Source organism: Brassica oleracea, chromosome C1 (assembly GCF_000695525.1).
Source record: "Brassica oleracea var. oleracea cultivar TO1000 chromosome C1, BOL, whole genome shotgun sequence".
NCBI classification, from domain to species: Eukaryota; Viridiplantae; Streptophyta; class Magnoliopsida; order Brassicales; family Brassicaceae; genus Brassica; species Brassica oleracea.
Window position 1 is genome coordinate 41797535 of NC_027748.1, and position 15278 is coordinate 41812812.

Below are 15278 nucleotides of genomic sequence, written 5' to 3' on the forward strand. Positions count from 1 at the left end.
TTCCCCGCCAAAATCGGAAAAATGTATTTTTCCCACCCAAAACCGGAAAAATGTATTTTCCCGTCGAAACCGCAAAAATGATTTTTCCGCCAAAATCATGAAAAAACTTTTCCTGCCAAAATCGCGAAAAAACGTTTCCCGCCAAAATCGTGAAAAAAACTTTTTCCGTCAAAAACACTTTTCCCGCCAAAACCGCAAAACACAATTTTCCCGTCCAAACCGCAAAAACGTATTTTTCCGCCAAACCCATAAAAACATATTTTTCCGCCAAAACCACAAAATGCACTTTTTCGCCAAAAAACACATTTTCCCTCAAAAACCGCAAAAATATTTTCCGCCAAAACCGTAAAAATGCTATTTTTCCGCCGAAACGTAAAAAATTATATTTCAATCATTTTATTAACAAGTCCACATGGATGTAGATGAAAGTTAAAAAATGAAAAGCATACGAACATACTTGCATTCAGATGATTCATCTTGATGCATGAACGAAATGAAGAAACAAACAACACCCAGATGGTCCATGGAGCATCTGGATAAGACATCTTGATGGACCATCTAGATGCATCTTCCAGATGTACAAACGAACTGGCCCTAGTAACCAAAAAAGTGAAATGGAAGGACTAATAGTTATTAAGATCTTAATGGGTTCTACTACATTTTGATGTAATAAAAGTACCAAAAGATGCTTCATAAATATTTCACAGCGGGAAATTGATCGTATTCACATGGTCGCGTCTGAAGTATCTATTTTTTCTGCAGGTTTTTGGATTATGTATGACAAGTACAAATTTGGGTCCCCATGAAGAACAAACAAAAATCATATAATATATATCAAAAATAATTTATATGAACAGAGTTTAGTCAGAAGGCAGCCTTTTTCCCTTCTGTCACTCTGCAGAATTGTTCGTCTTTATATTTTTCACCCTCGTGGACCACTTTTGATGTCATTGTCCCGAACCATCACTTACATTATATCATCTGATTATTCAATCTGAATTTGTTAATGGTATCACAACACTGCTGTTATGTCTGTAAAAATCCCACTTATTAATTATATCATCTCATTATCAAATATGAATTTGTTAATGTTAATATTCCTAACAGCTTTGTGATGTCACTATAGACATTTCAATGTTTCCCCCCCACCTTACAAACTTGTGGTTTTGGTCGGCCAGCAAACTACATGTTGGCTTTGCATTTAGTGTGATGCTATATACAGATTAGCTGGTTGGTGATCTAACCAAATTGATGATAGTGTTGTAGATGTTGTTGACTTCTTGGTGCTGTTGCATGTCTTAACTTGTAATTTGTGGGGCTCCAAAACAAAATAAGAAGATAAATTTAGTGAGTGTTGGAATCATAATGCATGTGCAAAAGCATGTGGCCTTTTGATTCCACTCATTTAATACTCAGAACCCTAAAACCTGTTGACTGCTTTTCAAGTGTGTTTGAATCTTTTGATACAAATATTAGGCCTAACATATTACATATATAATAGTACTACAAGACAAAATTCGACATTGTTTAATGTTTATTAGATAATAATGATCCATTAATAAGAACATAATCATAGAAAAAAACAAGACAAAACAGAAATTGTATCCTCCTAAAGGTTTCAAGCTTTTATGAGTATGAAGATGAACATAGCATGAAATAGAAAATAGTGTGACATTACATTACTGGTTGTACTAAAAAGATCAAACCAATGTCCAAATAACAAAAGAACATCCTAACTAAACACATGAATGAAATATGAAATTATGTAGAGATTAAAAGTACTTTATAATTTATCTCTTTTAGCTTTTCATAGCAACCAAGGAAGGAATTGAGTCCAAGTTTGGAGATGTGTTCTTGTCAGTAGTTGAAGACTCTGTAATGGTACGACCTCTATGATTAGTAGTCTTGGCTCTCATTGGACTAGCAAAAGCCCATCCCCAGCTTCTATTCCCCATCTTATGATGATTAACGGTTGCTGATGCTGATGATGTCATAATCATAAACCCACCAAAGATACCACCACATTTAACCATTTCACTCATGGCATCATCAGCTGCTTCACCACCACCACCACCATTACTAATAACCTTTGTGGATTCTCTCTGTGACTCAATCCTTCTCAGTGCGCAATCTCCAAACCCATTAGAGATCCTCTCGAAGAAGTCTCCAGAGAAGCTTCTGCTTCCACACCCTACAGATCTAGACCTCAACACTTTCCTCCCAAAAGAAGATCCACCACCTCCACCACTGCCAACACTGTTTGTTGGCGTTTCTACAACAACTTTGTTGTTAGTACTCTCATCTTCTTCCTCCGCTATCACATCAATGCCCCCTCCACCAACAACCCTCTTGGGTGTCTCTGCTGTTATCTGGTTTCTTGGCTTAGAAGAATGGCTAACTTTTTTGGTGGTTTGGTGTTTGGAAGAGTAGAGATGAAGAAAGGACCAGAACCCACTTCTTTTCCTCTGGTTGAAACCCTCACCGTAAGCAGCAGCCGTTGACTTGCTTCTCTTGTAGATAAGATTAGCTGAAGAGGGTGAAGAAGCTGCGAGCATACTCTTCTTCTTGGCAAGAAGAAACGGGAGGTTGTTGTTGTTGTTATTGCTATCTCTTACGTTGCTTCCGGATGAGAGAGATAGAGCAAGAGAGGTGGTGGAAGAAGGAGAGGAGGATTTAGGATAAGAGAGGTGGTTTGGTTTAGGGAGAGGGAAAGAGGAAGTGACGAGCTTACCGAGCTTTTCTTGGAGACATAAGGGACAGATACCACCAGGGTTCTTTGTGTAAGGATGTGTTATGCATTGTATACCTTCTCCCATGTCTTGATCTTTGAGGTTAACCATTACAAGAAGATTAAACAAAGACGATGAAAAAAACCAAAGTGTCGAGTCCTCTCTCGTTTCTCTGTTACTGTGTGTAATGAAGGAGAAACTGAGCTTTTACTTGTTTGTGAGTGAGATGAGAGAGTTTGTAAGAGAAAGAGAAAGGCGTCGTCGAGATCTCCCCCAAGTGCACGTGGGACTTCTGACCTGTACCGTTAAGACCACCCCCTTTGATTTTTATTTTTTTTGTAGATTTTACTTTTTATTTGAAGATCTGGTGTATACCAATCAACTGGTTTATATATCGAGCTGAAATGTGTTCAAAAAAAAAAAAATATATATATATATATATATATATATATCGAGCTGAAAATGTGAAATGGAGCATTATTATTCAAAATCGATTTTTTTTAGCTGGGGTTAAATGCATAAACTGAAAAAACATATGTTAAACTATTTTAGGATAATGTTGTTTAGTCAGAATCTGACGCTAAAAAATAATTGATGAATAAACTAAACATTTGATGATCTAAAAAATATTATACAGGACAATTGTAGTTTAATTAGATCTAGTAAAGTAGACCCTAATTTTTGTGTGGAAATGCATATTTAGAGAAAACTTAGGGCCTTTTGGTTCAGAGTCAAGAATCTTTTCTAGCCAAAACATGTTTTTAGTTCTCTCTCAATGATCCAAACTCGAACTTGTAACTCTGATTCTTTTTGGTGAAATTTGATGCAACCATCGTTTTAGTTCGCTTAAATTTTTAATTAAATTCAATTGTACAAAAAAAAGAAACTGAAACGTATCTCTTGTGGTCGTCGACTTTTCTCATATCACTGAAGTTTTATGATCAACTAGCTTAGTTAAGTAATTAAGTTTAAGCCATCAATAAACATTGATGATCGACAAGAAGGAAAAAAAAAAATACATTTACTATGCAAAATACCCTTGTTGTTTCCCATGTTAGTGCTCTTATAAGTCCGGACCCATGCATGTTAGTGTATTAAATATCACTTGTCCTATAGTTTTGTTAATTGGGAAATTCACCGGCTTCCGTTTGATAGGAGCCAACCAAGCATACAAAATCATTTAATTATTTGATTACCTCTTTTTCTCCATTATATTAATTAACTTATAAAATCGCACAGTATTAATTCGTAATCCACGTCTAAATATGGGGTTAGCTTATATGATTGAGAGCATTTTTATCATATAAACGGTGTAAGTCAGATTCAGTCATTCAGATTATCGTATATGCTACTCAAAATCTAAGTAATATTACTACGACATATTCACGTAGAACAACGTCCATGAGTATGCGTAGTTTTATGCTATTGGTTTATAGTCATATATTTAGATATTCTAGATTAGACATAAACACATCAATCATTTTTAGATATTCTGTTTCTCATATATATCTTTTGAGGATAAACATGTGAAAAAATCGACAAGGACATGACGATAAACCAAAGCATATATTATATAAAATCTTATTTCCAAACTTGTCGATAATCACGAATATGTGTAATCTGAAACATATCGAAAGCAGAGACGTAGAGAAACACACAAAAGGTGGTCCAAAGTTTTGATTACTCGCGTCTTTTCTCTCGTCTAAATTTATTGCACAGTTCTTTGTCTTATCTTTCATTTCTCCCGTTCTTCTATTTATATGGTCCCCTTCCATTTATGTCATGTTTAGTTATTACGAAAAAAATTCTAATCTAAGTTCTCATCTATATCCCTTGCATTTCAAAATGTTACACACATGATATACACTATTTTATCTTTAGTTTTACGGTCCCTGCGTTGTATAAAAAGTTGAGTTCCATATTGCTTGGGACTTAAGTCATTAAATTATCAATTAATCATAGATTACAACAAATGTATCTGACGGCTTCGTAAGACGCATCATCATACATTACATAAACAAATCTTATCGCCACTCAGAACTCACTTTCTACTTTCCCCCAGATTCATCTGTCTGAGATGAGACTTTATTTTAAAAGCTCCCAAGGCCAAATATCCCCAACTTTCTGGCAGGTAGATAGATACACATGACAAAGAACACACAGTAGATACAGCAAAGAAAAGTTTCCGTTGAAACGCTGACATTACAACCGCGATCTGGATTGTTCCAAGGGAGCGCTCTGCAATAGAGAAGGGAGGAAGAGTCAATAATCTGAGTTACAATCGAGAAACTGTAAGAACCTAAATTGGACATGATTAAACAGTCATGCTAGGAGGTTGATTTGATTAAGTAATAGTCATTTAGTATAAGCCAAGCTGAAATAGATTTCGCTAATAACAATCCTACAAAAAAAAAAAGTAATGCTAGTACAAATACTCACCAGAGGAGCTCCTTTAGATCCCCTTTCAGCTAAGAAAGCACAAGGCTTAAAGAAATCACCATAAGTCTTTGACCACTCATCTAGCTTCGAGTAAATGTATTTCGATCCAACTGAATCAGCCCAGAACATGATTCCTCCTCTGTTTACAAGATTTTTTTTTATCAAAACGCAATGACCAAAAGAGAATTACAGCATTTATATGATGACAACACTGACCTGTAAGGTGGAAACCCCATTCCCATTATACCAGCGATGTCAAGGTCCGCTGCTTTAACAGCAATACCTTCTGCAAAAACTCTACACGCCTCGTTCACTACTGGGAAAAACGTCATTTCAATAATCTCCTTTTCCGTCAGTTTCGCCAACTGCAAGCCACAACAATCAATCAATGAGAAAAAAAAACAGTGATAGAAATGGAGATCTTTACTTGATAATTTGGACGGAGATATACCTTAGGGTCAAGGCTCACTCCTGATACGCTTCTAGCCTTCTCGATATATTTCTTTATTTCAGGATCAGGTTTAGCCTTGCGCTTATCATCATATAGATAGAAACCTTTATGAGTGGCTTCACCTGAAAATAAACAGATACATTCACAGGATTTAGAAGAATGTTAAATCAGTAAAACGGTATCTAGCTGTTCTCCCTTATATACCAGCTCTCTTGTCCTCTTGCATGAGTGGAATAATCATTGATTTGTTTGTCCGTTCTGGGAAGTTCTCGATGAATTGTGTTGCGGTTGCAATCGCCACACCGAATCCAACCAGGTCGCACAATCTACTCGTTCACATAAGTAACAAAACTAAAGTTAAAATAAGTGAATGAGATTGACATTTGGATCTTTACAACGCGATATACCTGAAGGGACCCATTGGCATTCCAAACTTGCTGACAGCCCTGTCGATTAGATACGGATCTGTTCCACGCTCAGCAAGGAACATAGCTGCCTGTGTGTACGGAAAGAACATCCTATTTACTGCAAACCCTGTGCAGTTTCCCACTACAACTGGTGTTTTCTTAATCTTCTTCCCAACATCTAACAAGTCAACAATGACTTGAGGAGAGGTATGATTGGTCCGAACTATTTCAAGTAGTGGCATGACATGTGCTGGACTGCATCAAGAAAATGAATAGTCATTCACTTATAAATTCATCCAAATTCCAAAGGATAAGTGATCACCTGAAAAAATGTGCTCCAACAATCCGATCTTGAGACTTGGTCCGCTCCCCAATTTTGTTTAAATCAATGGTAGATGTGTTGCTAGCAAGGATACAATGTTGAGGACAGTACTTCTCTAGATCAGCAAAAATTTGCTGCTTCAAAGATATATTCTCAATGACAGCCTGTTCAATCCAACGAAAAAAGACATCAAGCAAAGTCATATAGAAAACAATTTCAGCTTCAATATGCTGATTATTACCTCGATGACCATATCCACATCCCTAAAGCTTTCGTAGTCAAGAGAACCCTTAAGGAGTGACATGGTTTTCTCAAACTTTTCCTGAGACATCCTTCCTTTCTTTACACGACTCTGAAGATTAGCTGATTAAAATAATGAAATTAGTCAGATCAAGCTTTTGCAATTCATTGGTCAGCAATGTACATAAATCCATATCCACCTTTGACCCTGCCAATTCCAGCCTCCAGGAACTTCTCGTTTACCTCCTTGAGAATCACTGTGTAGTTACTGAGGATCAATGCAGTGGCTATTCCAGATCCCATCAACCCGCCTCCAATTATGGCTACCTTTCTAATCTTCCTTGGCACTAACCCACGATCAGTAACTCCAGGAACCTGTCAATAAGATAGATTGGAAGGAATCAATAATAGAGAAGCTTTCATGCTAATAGTTGATATTTGTACATAAGTCTCAATGATATGACTGCATAAACGCTCACAGACCTTTGTAGTTCCTCGCTGAGAAAAGAAGACATGGATCAAGCTTTTGGTGGTATCCAGGTTTACCACTTGCGAGCCAACTTGAGCCTCCTGTAAGTGACAATGTAGTGGAAATTCGTAAAGGGATACTAGTCTTGGGGGAAACGTTAAGGAACATATAACGTAGCCACGACAAGATAGTAATATACCTTTTCTAAACCAGCCCGCGGACCAGAAACAATACCCACTTCAACAGCCTCAAGGCACATTAAGGGGTGTTTCAGGTTGGGGGCTTGCTTGCGTGTCTGCTCCCTGGCAAACTTTAGTATCTCCCTTGCCTCTCCAAGAGGAGGTAACTTATCAGTCTTTAAAACACTACAAACCCACGGTTTTCTCCTCCCGGCTATGTCAAGGGCCCAGCGACGAGCAGCGTTTAGTAACTCGGCAGGTGGCACGACAGCATCAACAAGACCCAATGAATGACCTTCCTCAGCTTTAACCGGCTTAGATGTCTATATGTTTCAAGAACAGAAATGCCTTACATTTTAACCAAAGCATACTTAACCCAACCATAAAAATTAAGGCACTGACGTACCAAAATCATTTCAAGGGCTTTTGTGAGACCAACAAGACGTGGAAGACGCTGTGTTCCTGCATCAATCCAAAAGAGCATAATCAGGAAGATAAAAATGAAAGCGAGTTGAATTATTACATGATCACATATCCTCGCCCTCATAGTCCAGTATGCATAAAAAGGTATTTGCTTCTTATGCCACGAGTTTTAAAACATATGATTGTTCATAGGAGTCAAAGATTCTGCCTCCTATATGATCAAAACTCGTATACAGCTGAAGGGAAAACACGATTATGGACTTGACAATCAACAAATTTAAATAACTACCTCCAAACCCAGGAATAACACCGAGTTGCAGCTCAGGCAAACCTAACAATGCACCAGGAGCTGATATCCTTGCATGACAAGCCTGAAAACAAGTCATACATACAACTGTATCAACATCCATCTAGAAAGAAAATGCTCACCAGACTCAATAATTTCAAGACGATTTTCTGAGAGGGGAGAGAAATACTTTAAACAAAACAATACCATTGCAAGTTCTAACCCTCCTCCCAAGGCAAGCCCATCAATGGCAGCTACAGATGGTTTCCTTGCAGCTGAAATAAATCGAACACTCAGAAATAACCGTAGCAAAGACCAGTTAATGCGGTACGTTAGAGAGGTAACCTTCAAACAAATCAGTGAGGATGTCAATTGATAAGTATCCAACCTTTGGCTCTTTCCCTGAGAAAACCAAAACAAACATTAATACATAACGCCAATACAATCAAACAAAGACACCAAGATAGTGAAAACATACTAGCCCCTTTCTGAACTTCACCAAAACCAGATATATCAAATCCACCAGAGAACTTCCCCTTTGCACCTGAAAACACACAAAAGCTTCAGAGTTTGCATAAACGAGATTCTTTTATTGGAGAAGAAGAGAGTGATCCCGAGACGTACCAGTAATAACAATAGCTTTAACATCATTCCTTCCCAAAGCTTCCTCGTAATTACTTTTGAGGTTATCCAGCACTGTACACCAACCAATATACAAATAAAAAAAAACAAAGTAACCAACACAGTTATCTCGATATCATAAGCTATTCACTAAACTCCCAATTTTTCACATAATCAGATCATAAAATTCAATCGAAAGCTGAAATTCAATCGGGGAGCCGTAACAGAGTTCGGCGAGAATCAAAATAGCGAAATTGACCTAGAATCTGAAAAGGTGAATCCATCAAAGATCAAATGTAGAAGATCGAAGAGGAGCAGCAGTACCGTCGAACGATAGCGAATTGACGGGAGGGTTGATGATTGTTATGACGGCAACTCCATCGCCGCCGACTTCCATCGTCGTCTTTCCCTTCGTTCGTGAAGCCATTTCTCGAGCTCGGTTTCGTGATTCTTCTTTACGTTCTTCGTTGAGATTGGGAGTCACGTTGAAATGAAGATGATGACGTGTGATAATCGCCCGGTACAGTGGCACACTCCTCGACGCAAACGCTGTTTTGATATTAAGTGATTTATTTTTGTTGTATAACAGTATAACACTAGTTTTAATTATTATTTTTTGGGATAAGATACAGTAGTAGTATCTTTTCTACATTGGTACATATAATTACAAAACGAATTAACCACGTGTTTTATAAAGATACATTTGTATTTTTATCAAATAAATGTATGTTTGGCTAGTGGTCTTAGTCCTACGTGACCATGAATCAAATCCATTTTACATTTTCTACAATAATACAACGAAAATGTTAAATGGAATTCATATTTTTTGACAATGTATTTGAATCTGTTCATAAGCTTAGCCCCGAGGATGTAACCGGTGGAACCATAACTCTAAGTAACATTGGAGCAATCGGTGGGAAGTTCGGGTCTCCTCTTCTGAACTTACCAGAAGTTGCTATCATCGCTCTTGGGAGAATCGAGAAAGTTCCAAAGTTTAAAGGAGATGGAACTGTGTATCCTGCATCGACAATGATGGTAAAGTCTTCCCATGTTTGATCATTTGTTTGTTAGTAACAATGCCTGATCAAGAGTTTTGTTATTAGGTTAACACAGCTGCGGATCATAGAGTTTTAGACGGAGCGACGGTGGCTCGGTTTTGCTGCCAGTGGAAAGAGATAAAACAACAAAGAAGATTCATGTTTCTTTGTGTCAATCTCTCTCCGCGTACGACACTTGTATCATTGTATGAATCCTCATGTTCTAATAAGATGATGAAGTTTAGTGTATGAAATGAAATAAAAGTCATCATTCATGGAATATAATCACACTTCTTATCATATTACTAATAGATGACGTTTTAGAGATTTTTTTGTAATTTTTAACTTTTGTTATCAAAAATAATTTTAACACCGTAACTCGTAAATAAATAAATAAATGGAATAGAGAGAAATGGAATGTAATACAAAAATGAAATAAATTCATTCCTTTTATTCATTATCAAAACTGTTATGAGTGTTTTTGTATTTTGTTTAGATTTTTTTTTTCCAATTGGTGGAACGAACATTCATTCCATAGTAATTTTCTTAATAGAATTGATAGAATTGATCATTCCAAAGTATTTCAGTAATCTTTGCAGCCTTGATTCTATTGTTTTCAATTTTCAATCAAACAATTATTACAGACCTTTATGGTATACTCCCTCTGTTTCGATTTAATTATCGTTGTAGGAAAAAAATTTCATTTCAAAATAAGTGTCGTTTTAGAGTTTCAATGCAAAATTTATTAATAAGATTCTTCACTTTATTTTTCTATTGGTTGAAATATGGTTAGGTGTATAGGTAATTGTGTTTTTATTTTGGAAATATACAAAATCATATGTTTTCTTAATCTGTGTGCATAAACCTAGAACGACAACTAAAACGAAACGGAGGGAGTATAACTTTTTATATTCTTCAGGTCATTTTTTATTGGTTGAATACTAGTTAGGTAGATAATTAGTGATGTTTTGTTTAGAAAATGTAAAATACTAAATGTTTTCTAAATTTTGTACACAGTCCTAAGAGCATCTCCAAAATACACTCTATAACTTCAAATATGAAGCTTTTTGTTCTCCAAAAAAGAACTTTGAAGTTTTGAGTAATGAAACTCTATATTTGAAGTTTCACTATTCAAAACTTCAAATTTGAAGTTTTATATTTTTATTTGCATTTTGGTCCCTACAATTACACATCATATATATAATTCTTAAATATTTTCTTGTTTATCGTATTAATGCTTGAAAATTTTATATCTCATAAAAATTTCATTTTTTTAAATAAATTTAAAAATTTAAAATAAGATTTAAATTTTTAAAACTAGATTTAGAAAACAACAATACAAAAGAAACTTAACAACAAATTTTTTTTAAAGAAAATTACATGAAGACATAATACATTATTTTGCTTGAAGTTTAATATTAATTATGTTATTTTTATTTAAAATTTATATTTTAATATAAAATTTTATTAACTAATATTGGTGTAATATTTTTATATATGTGCTTAGTTATTTACAAAAGTTTTATAAATTTACATTAATAATAAAAAATATAAGGACCATAATATGAAATAAAAATAGTTTTGAAGATAAGTTTGAAGTTTTCCTTTTGGAGAAGAATACCTTCAAACTTCAAATATAGAGTTTTTGAAACTTCATAAAGGAACTTGGAACTTCAAATTTGAAGTTTTGAAGAGTGAAACTATATATTTGAAGTTTCACTACTCAAAACTTCAAATTTGAAGTTTCATATTTTTATTTGCATTTTGGTCCATACAATCACACATCACCTTTATAATTCATAAATATTTTATTGTTTATTGTTTTAATCCTTAAAAAAATTATATCTCATATATATTTTAATTTTTGTTTACAGATTTTAAATTTTACCCATAAAATTAAATATAACTTTAAAATAAGATTTAAAATATTTTAAACTAGATTTAGACAACAATAATATACAAAAGAAACTTAACAAATTTTTTTAAAAAATTACATGAAGACATAACTATTACACAAATTTAAATATTACAACAACACTAATAGTCAAGTAAGTTTTATCTGTAACCTACAAAATTTTCAAATATTGTCCAAAATTTTTTGTGTAAATGAAGATGGTTGTTATTGTTGTTTTTGATGTCTTTTTCGTACAATTCTTTATTGTTCATAACGAATATATTCACGAGTATTAACATCATCAAAAAGAAATTAGTCTTTTAGCAATATTTTATGTTTCTCTTTTACTTTCTTGTTCCGATCTTATGTATTTACAAGTATCAAGATCACCCGATTTAAACAATTTTTAACTCGTAATCTACAAAGTAAAAATGGTGAAAGCCATTTTACTTTGTAATGCACTAATAGATCATATATGCATTTCGAAAATCATTTTACGGAATAATATGATATTTTGTTTGAAGTTTAATATTAATTAAGTTATTTTTATCAAATTTTTATAGAGTATTTTATTAATTAATATTGTTGCATATGTTTATATATATATATATGCTAGTTATTTACAAAAGTTTTATGAATTCAAACTAGTTATGACAAATATAAGGTCCATATTATAAAATACAAATAGTTTTGAAGTTGAGTTTGAAGTTTTGCTTTCGGAGAAGAACACCTTTAAACTTCAAATATAGAGTTTTAGAAACTTCAAAATATAGTTCATTTCTGGAGATGCTCTAAAAGGACATCTAATAAAAATACAGGGAGTGATACATACTCATTATGTAGTCAATTTTAGAAAGACTTTTTTTTTTTGAACTATAATTTTAGAAAGACTATAGACTAACAAGTGAGATTGTATTAAATAAACCTAAAGAGGAGCGCTAATCTCTTTAAAGTATCAACGTTCGGATCGATGTAGTAACGCTCCTTTTCAAATAATCGAATGAGTCGTACACGACAAAGGTATCTCCACTCCTACCGGTCCTAGTGATTTTCAACCATCACATGAAAATATTCCAACTAAATATAATTTAAAATGCTAATACAAGCAGGAAGCAGCATGCATGTATATATATATTCTATATTTTCTAAAATGCCAACTAGTAATATTGTTTCACGTGAGACAGATGAAACTTTACAGCTTTCACCACCTCTTGCAGAAAAATTTAAAAACAACGCACTGTTATTAAATTTACTATAATAACTTTTACGTGACCAAGTAAATGGGAGAAGAAGAGATAGAGGTCCTCTGCTGCTGCTCCATGTTAAGCTCTCGTAGACTCAAATACGGCACCGCCAGGTCACCTTTTCTTCCCGGCGTCAATGTTCCCGCTATAGGTCGTGACGAAGGTCTACTCGTCGTGGTACGGTACGGCGTGCCAAACCCGGTTCGACTCTCCGTTGAGTAAACCGGACTCGACATCGAACCGGCTACGGCGCGAAAGTTCCTGACCATACGATCTTCGTTGGTGGCGACGGTGGAGGAGATTGGAGATTTGCGCCACTTGAAGAAGGGTAAAGCTTTCTTCCACCACCACCGTTTCTTCCTCTTGTTGTGGTGCATTGTGGACCGGGTCGGGTCATCTTTCGAAATGGGTTTCTGGATCTTGAAGTGAAGACTGTTGATGATGGATGACTTCGTTGACGTTTCTCTCTTATTATGCTTTCTCGCTTCTTCCATAACCTTTGATAAAAAAGAAAAGAACAAGATCCCCATCAGACAAAACATACTCAAAAACATAGCTAAACTGTAACGGTACGTACCTGAAAGTAGTTAAAGCCATAGTCGCTGAAGTGTTGAGAGTCAGGGATGGGGAAGACAGGGGACTTGTTCGACATTCTGGCTAGTGTGTCGTTTGAGTTGTGGAGTTTTTGAGGTGAGTGCTTTAATGTCGGAAAATGGGTATGTGGAGGGATCGAAGAAGACGGAGATGGCCGTTGGGGGAGAGAGTGTGGGGCTCTCTTAATATAATGCAACGAGACAACGAGTCGTCTATTGTATCATTTTCAACATTTTCAATCGCTTATTTTCCCTATAATATTGCTTTATATAAATGGCCATACGTTCTCTCTTTTTTTCCAAACCCATTAGGACAATGTATGGTCTTTTTATGGTCCTACTCTAGAAAATTTCAATTAAATATTCATATTAAAATATACTAAATATTTGGAGGTAAATATTTTTGACTAAATTTTAGAAATGTTTTTAAAAAGATTTAGAAAATATAACATCAGAGATTAAATAAATCTTAATTGATTATTTGAAAATATTTAGTTAGTAAAATATGGAAGTTTGTACTATTTCAAAAAAGTTGTAGCTATAGTTAGACTATATTTAAATGTGAATAATTAGTAATAGTATAGATTAAGAGAAATATATAAAATATAGTTAAAAAAAAAACTATACCTAGAATTAAGTTGAATCCAACTTTGTGATTCTATTTTAATAGATTGTACATATTAAGATATATGTGATGAAAATAAGATAAACCAAAACTATTTTGAAAAGATAAATGGTAAATATATTTTTTGGAAAGATCAGTGAACACAACTTCTTCTTCTATATCACATTATAAAATATCACATTACTATAAGTCAGAGTGTTTATGTAATTCTAAAAAAAACGAACAACAAAAGGATAAACATAATATACATAAACTGCCATTTAAATTTAATACATGTTTTAAACAAAAAAAAAATTACACAAGCAAACTTCATATTTAATTTGAAAAGAGTAACTATTATAATTGTCTAAATTTAAGTTTCGGCGCGAGTTATCACCTAATTGCTTTATATAAATGGCCATACGTTCTCTCTTTTTTCCAAATCCATCAGGACAATGTATGGTCTTTTTATGGCCCTACATTAAATTAATTATTTTAATAAAAATATTTCACAAATAATGTAAAATAATTATGCTCATTACCACATTGTGCAATCAACTTATATTATTTTCTAGCACCCATGTAGATAAAACTAAACTACTATGACTTATGTTAATTTTTTTTGACACATTTATATTAATTTGTTTATAGGTAGATATATATACAATTATATAATTACTATGCTAAATTGTTTTCACCAGATATATTCATCTTCGTGAAAAAAATTATTAAACACATCACATGAGTGGTACTTAGGACTGGGTTATATTTAAAGTTTTTAATGTATACAATTACATAATTATTATTCTAACATATGATTTGATAAATTCTATTCACATTATTACTTATATAAAAGTATTACATAAAAAGAAGAGAACACATTTATGACAATTATAATTTTTTTCTTAAGTTTTGTGTTATTATAATTGTTAACTAAGTTCAAAAAATTTACAAAATATGTAGATTCACTAATTCTTTTAATTTTTATCATGTATATCATGTAAAAAAATATTCTACAAAACAAATTTATATCAAATTTTTAAGATTATTTGTATTAATCAAAACATATGAGATATCCGTAAGTATTCGTAAATATCCGCAAATATCTATTTATTTTTCGGATATCCGTTTTTCCGAATATCCATATTTTTCCGAAACAAAGCAAATCAAAAAATTAGATTTTCGTGACATACGAAGCAAATCACAAATACTTTCAAAAATCCAGATATTTTATATGTGTCCAGGCCAGTGGTACTTAATAGTAGGGCATAATAATTTTAGTTTTAGTTTCCGAGACGCGAAGAATATATTGATTCCATTCTTCAAAGAACAATATTGGA

General features: G+C 33.7%; 3 protein-coding genes across 3 annotated transcripts; all 3 read right to left on the reverse strand.

Moving 5' to 3' along the window:
• Positions 1-1637: 1637 nt before the first annotated feature.
• LOC106325155 lies at positions 1638-3078 on the reverse strand. Its single transcript, XM_013763180.1, has one exon. The coding sequence runs from the start codon at positions 2838-2840 to the stop codon at positions 1800-1802; it is 1041 nt and encodes a 346-aa protein (XP_013618634.1). The 5' UTR covers positions 2841-3078; the 3' UTR covers positions 1638-1799.
• Positions 3079-4658: 1580 nt separating this feature from the next.
• On the reverse strand, positions 4659-9131 carry LOC106327577 (glyoxysomal fatty acid beta-oxidation multifunctional protein MFP-a-like). The gene is made up of 18 exons (XM_013765787.1): positions 8891-9131; positions 8570-8641; positions 8424-8489; positions 8291-8347; positions 8153-8220; positions 7949-8030; positions 7643-7698; positions 7257-7559; positions 7072-7158; positions 6789-6963; positions 6590-6711; positions 6349-6512; positions 6027-6281; positions 5824-5945; positions 5620-5741; positions 5385-5533; positions 5169-5307; positions 4659-4967 (listed from the first exon to the last, which is right to left on the reverse strand). Exons 1-18 carry the CDS (start codon positions 8991-8993, stop codon positions 4932-4934), a joined length of 2178 nt encoding a protein of 725 aa, XP_013621241.1. The 5' UTR covers positions 8994-9131; the 3' UTR covers positions 4659-4931.
• A 3490-nt stretch (positions 9132-12621) lies between these two features.
• On the reverse strand, positions 12622-13604 carry LOC106296944. Its single transcript, XM_013733206.1, has 2 exons — positions 13319-13604; positions 12622-13238 (listed from the first exon to the last, which is right to left on the reverse strand). The coding sequence occupies exons 1-2, from the start codon at positions 13391-13393 to the stop codon at positions 12762-12764; spliced, it is 552 nt and encodes a 183-aa protein (XP_013588660.1). The 5' UTR covers positions 13394-13604; the 3' UTR covers positions 12622-12761.
• Between the last annotated feature and the right edge of the window lie 1674 nt (positions 13605-15278).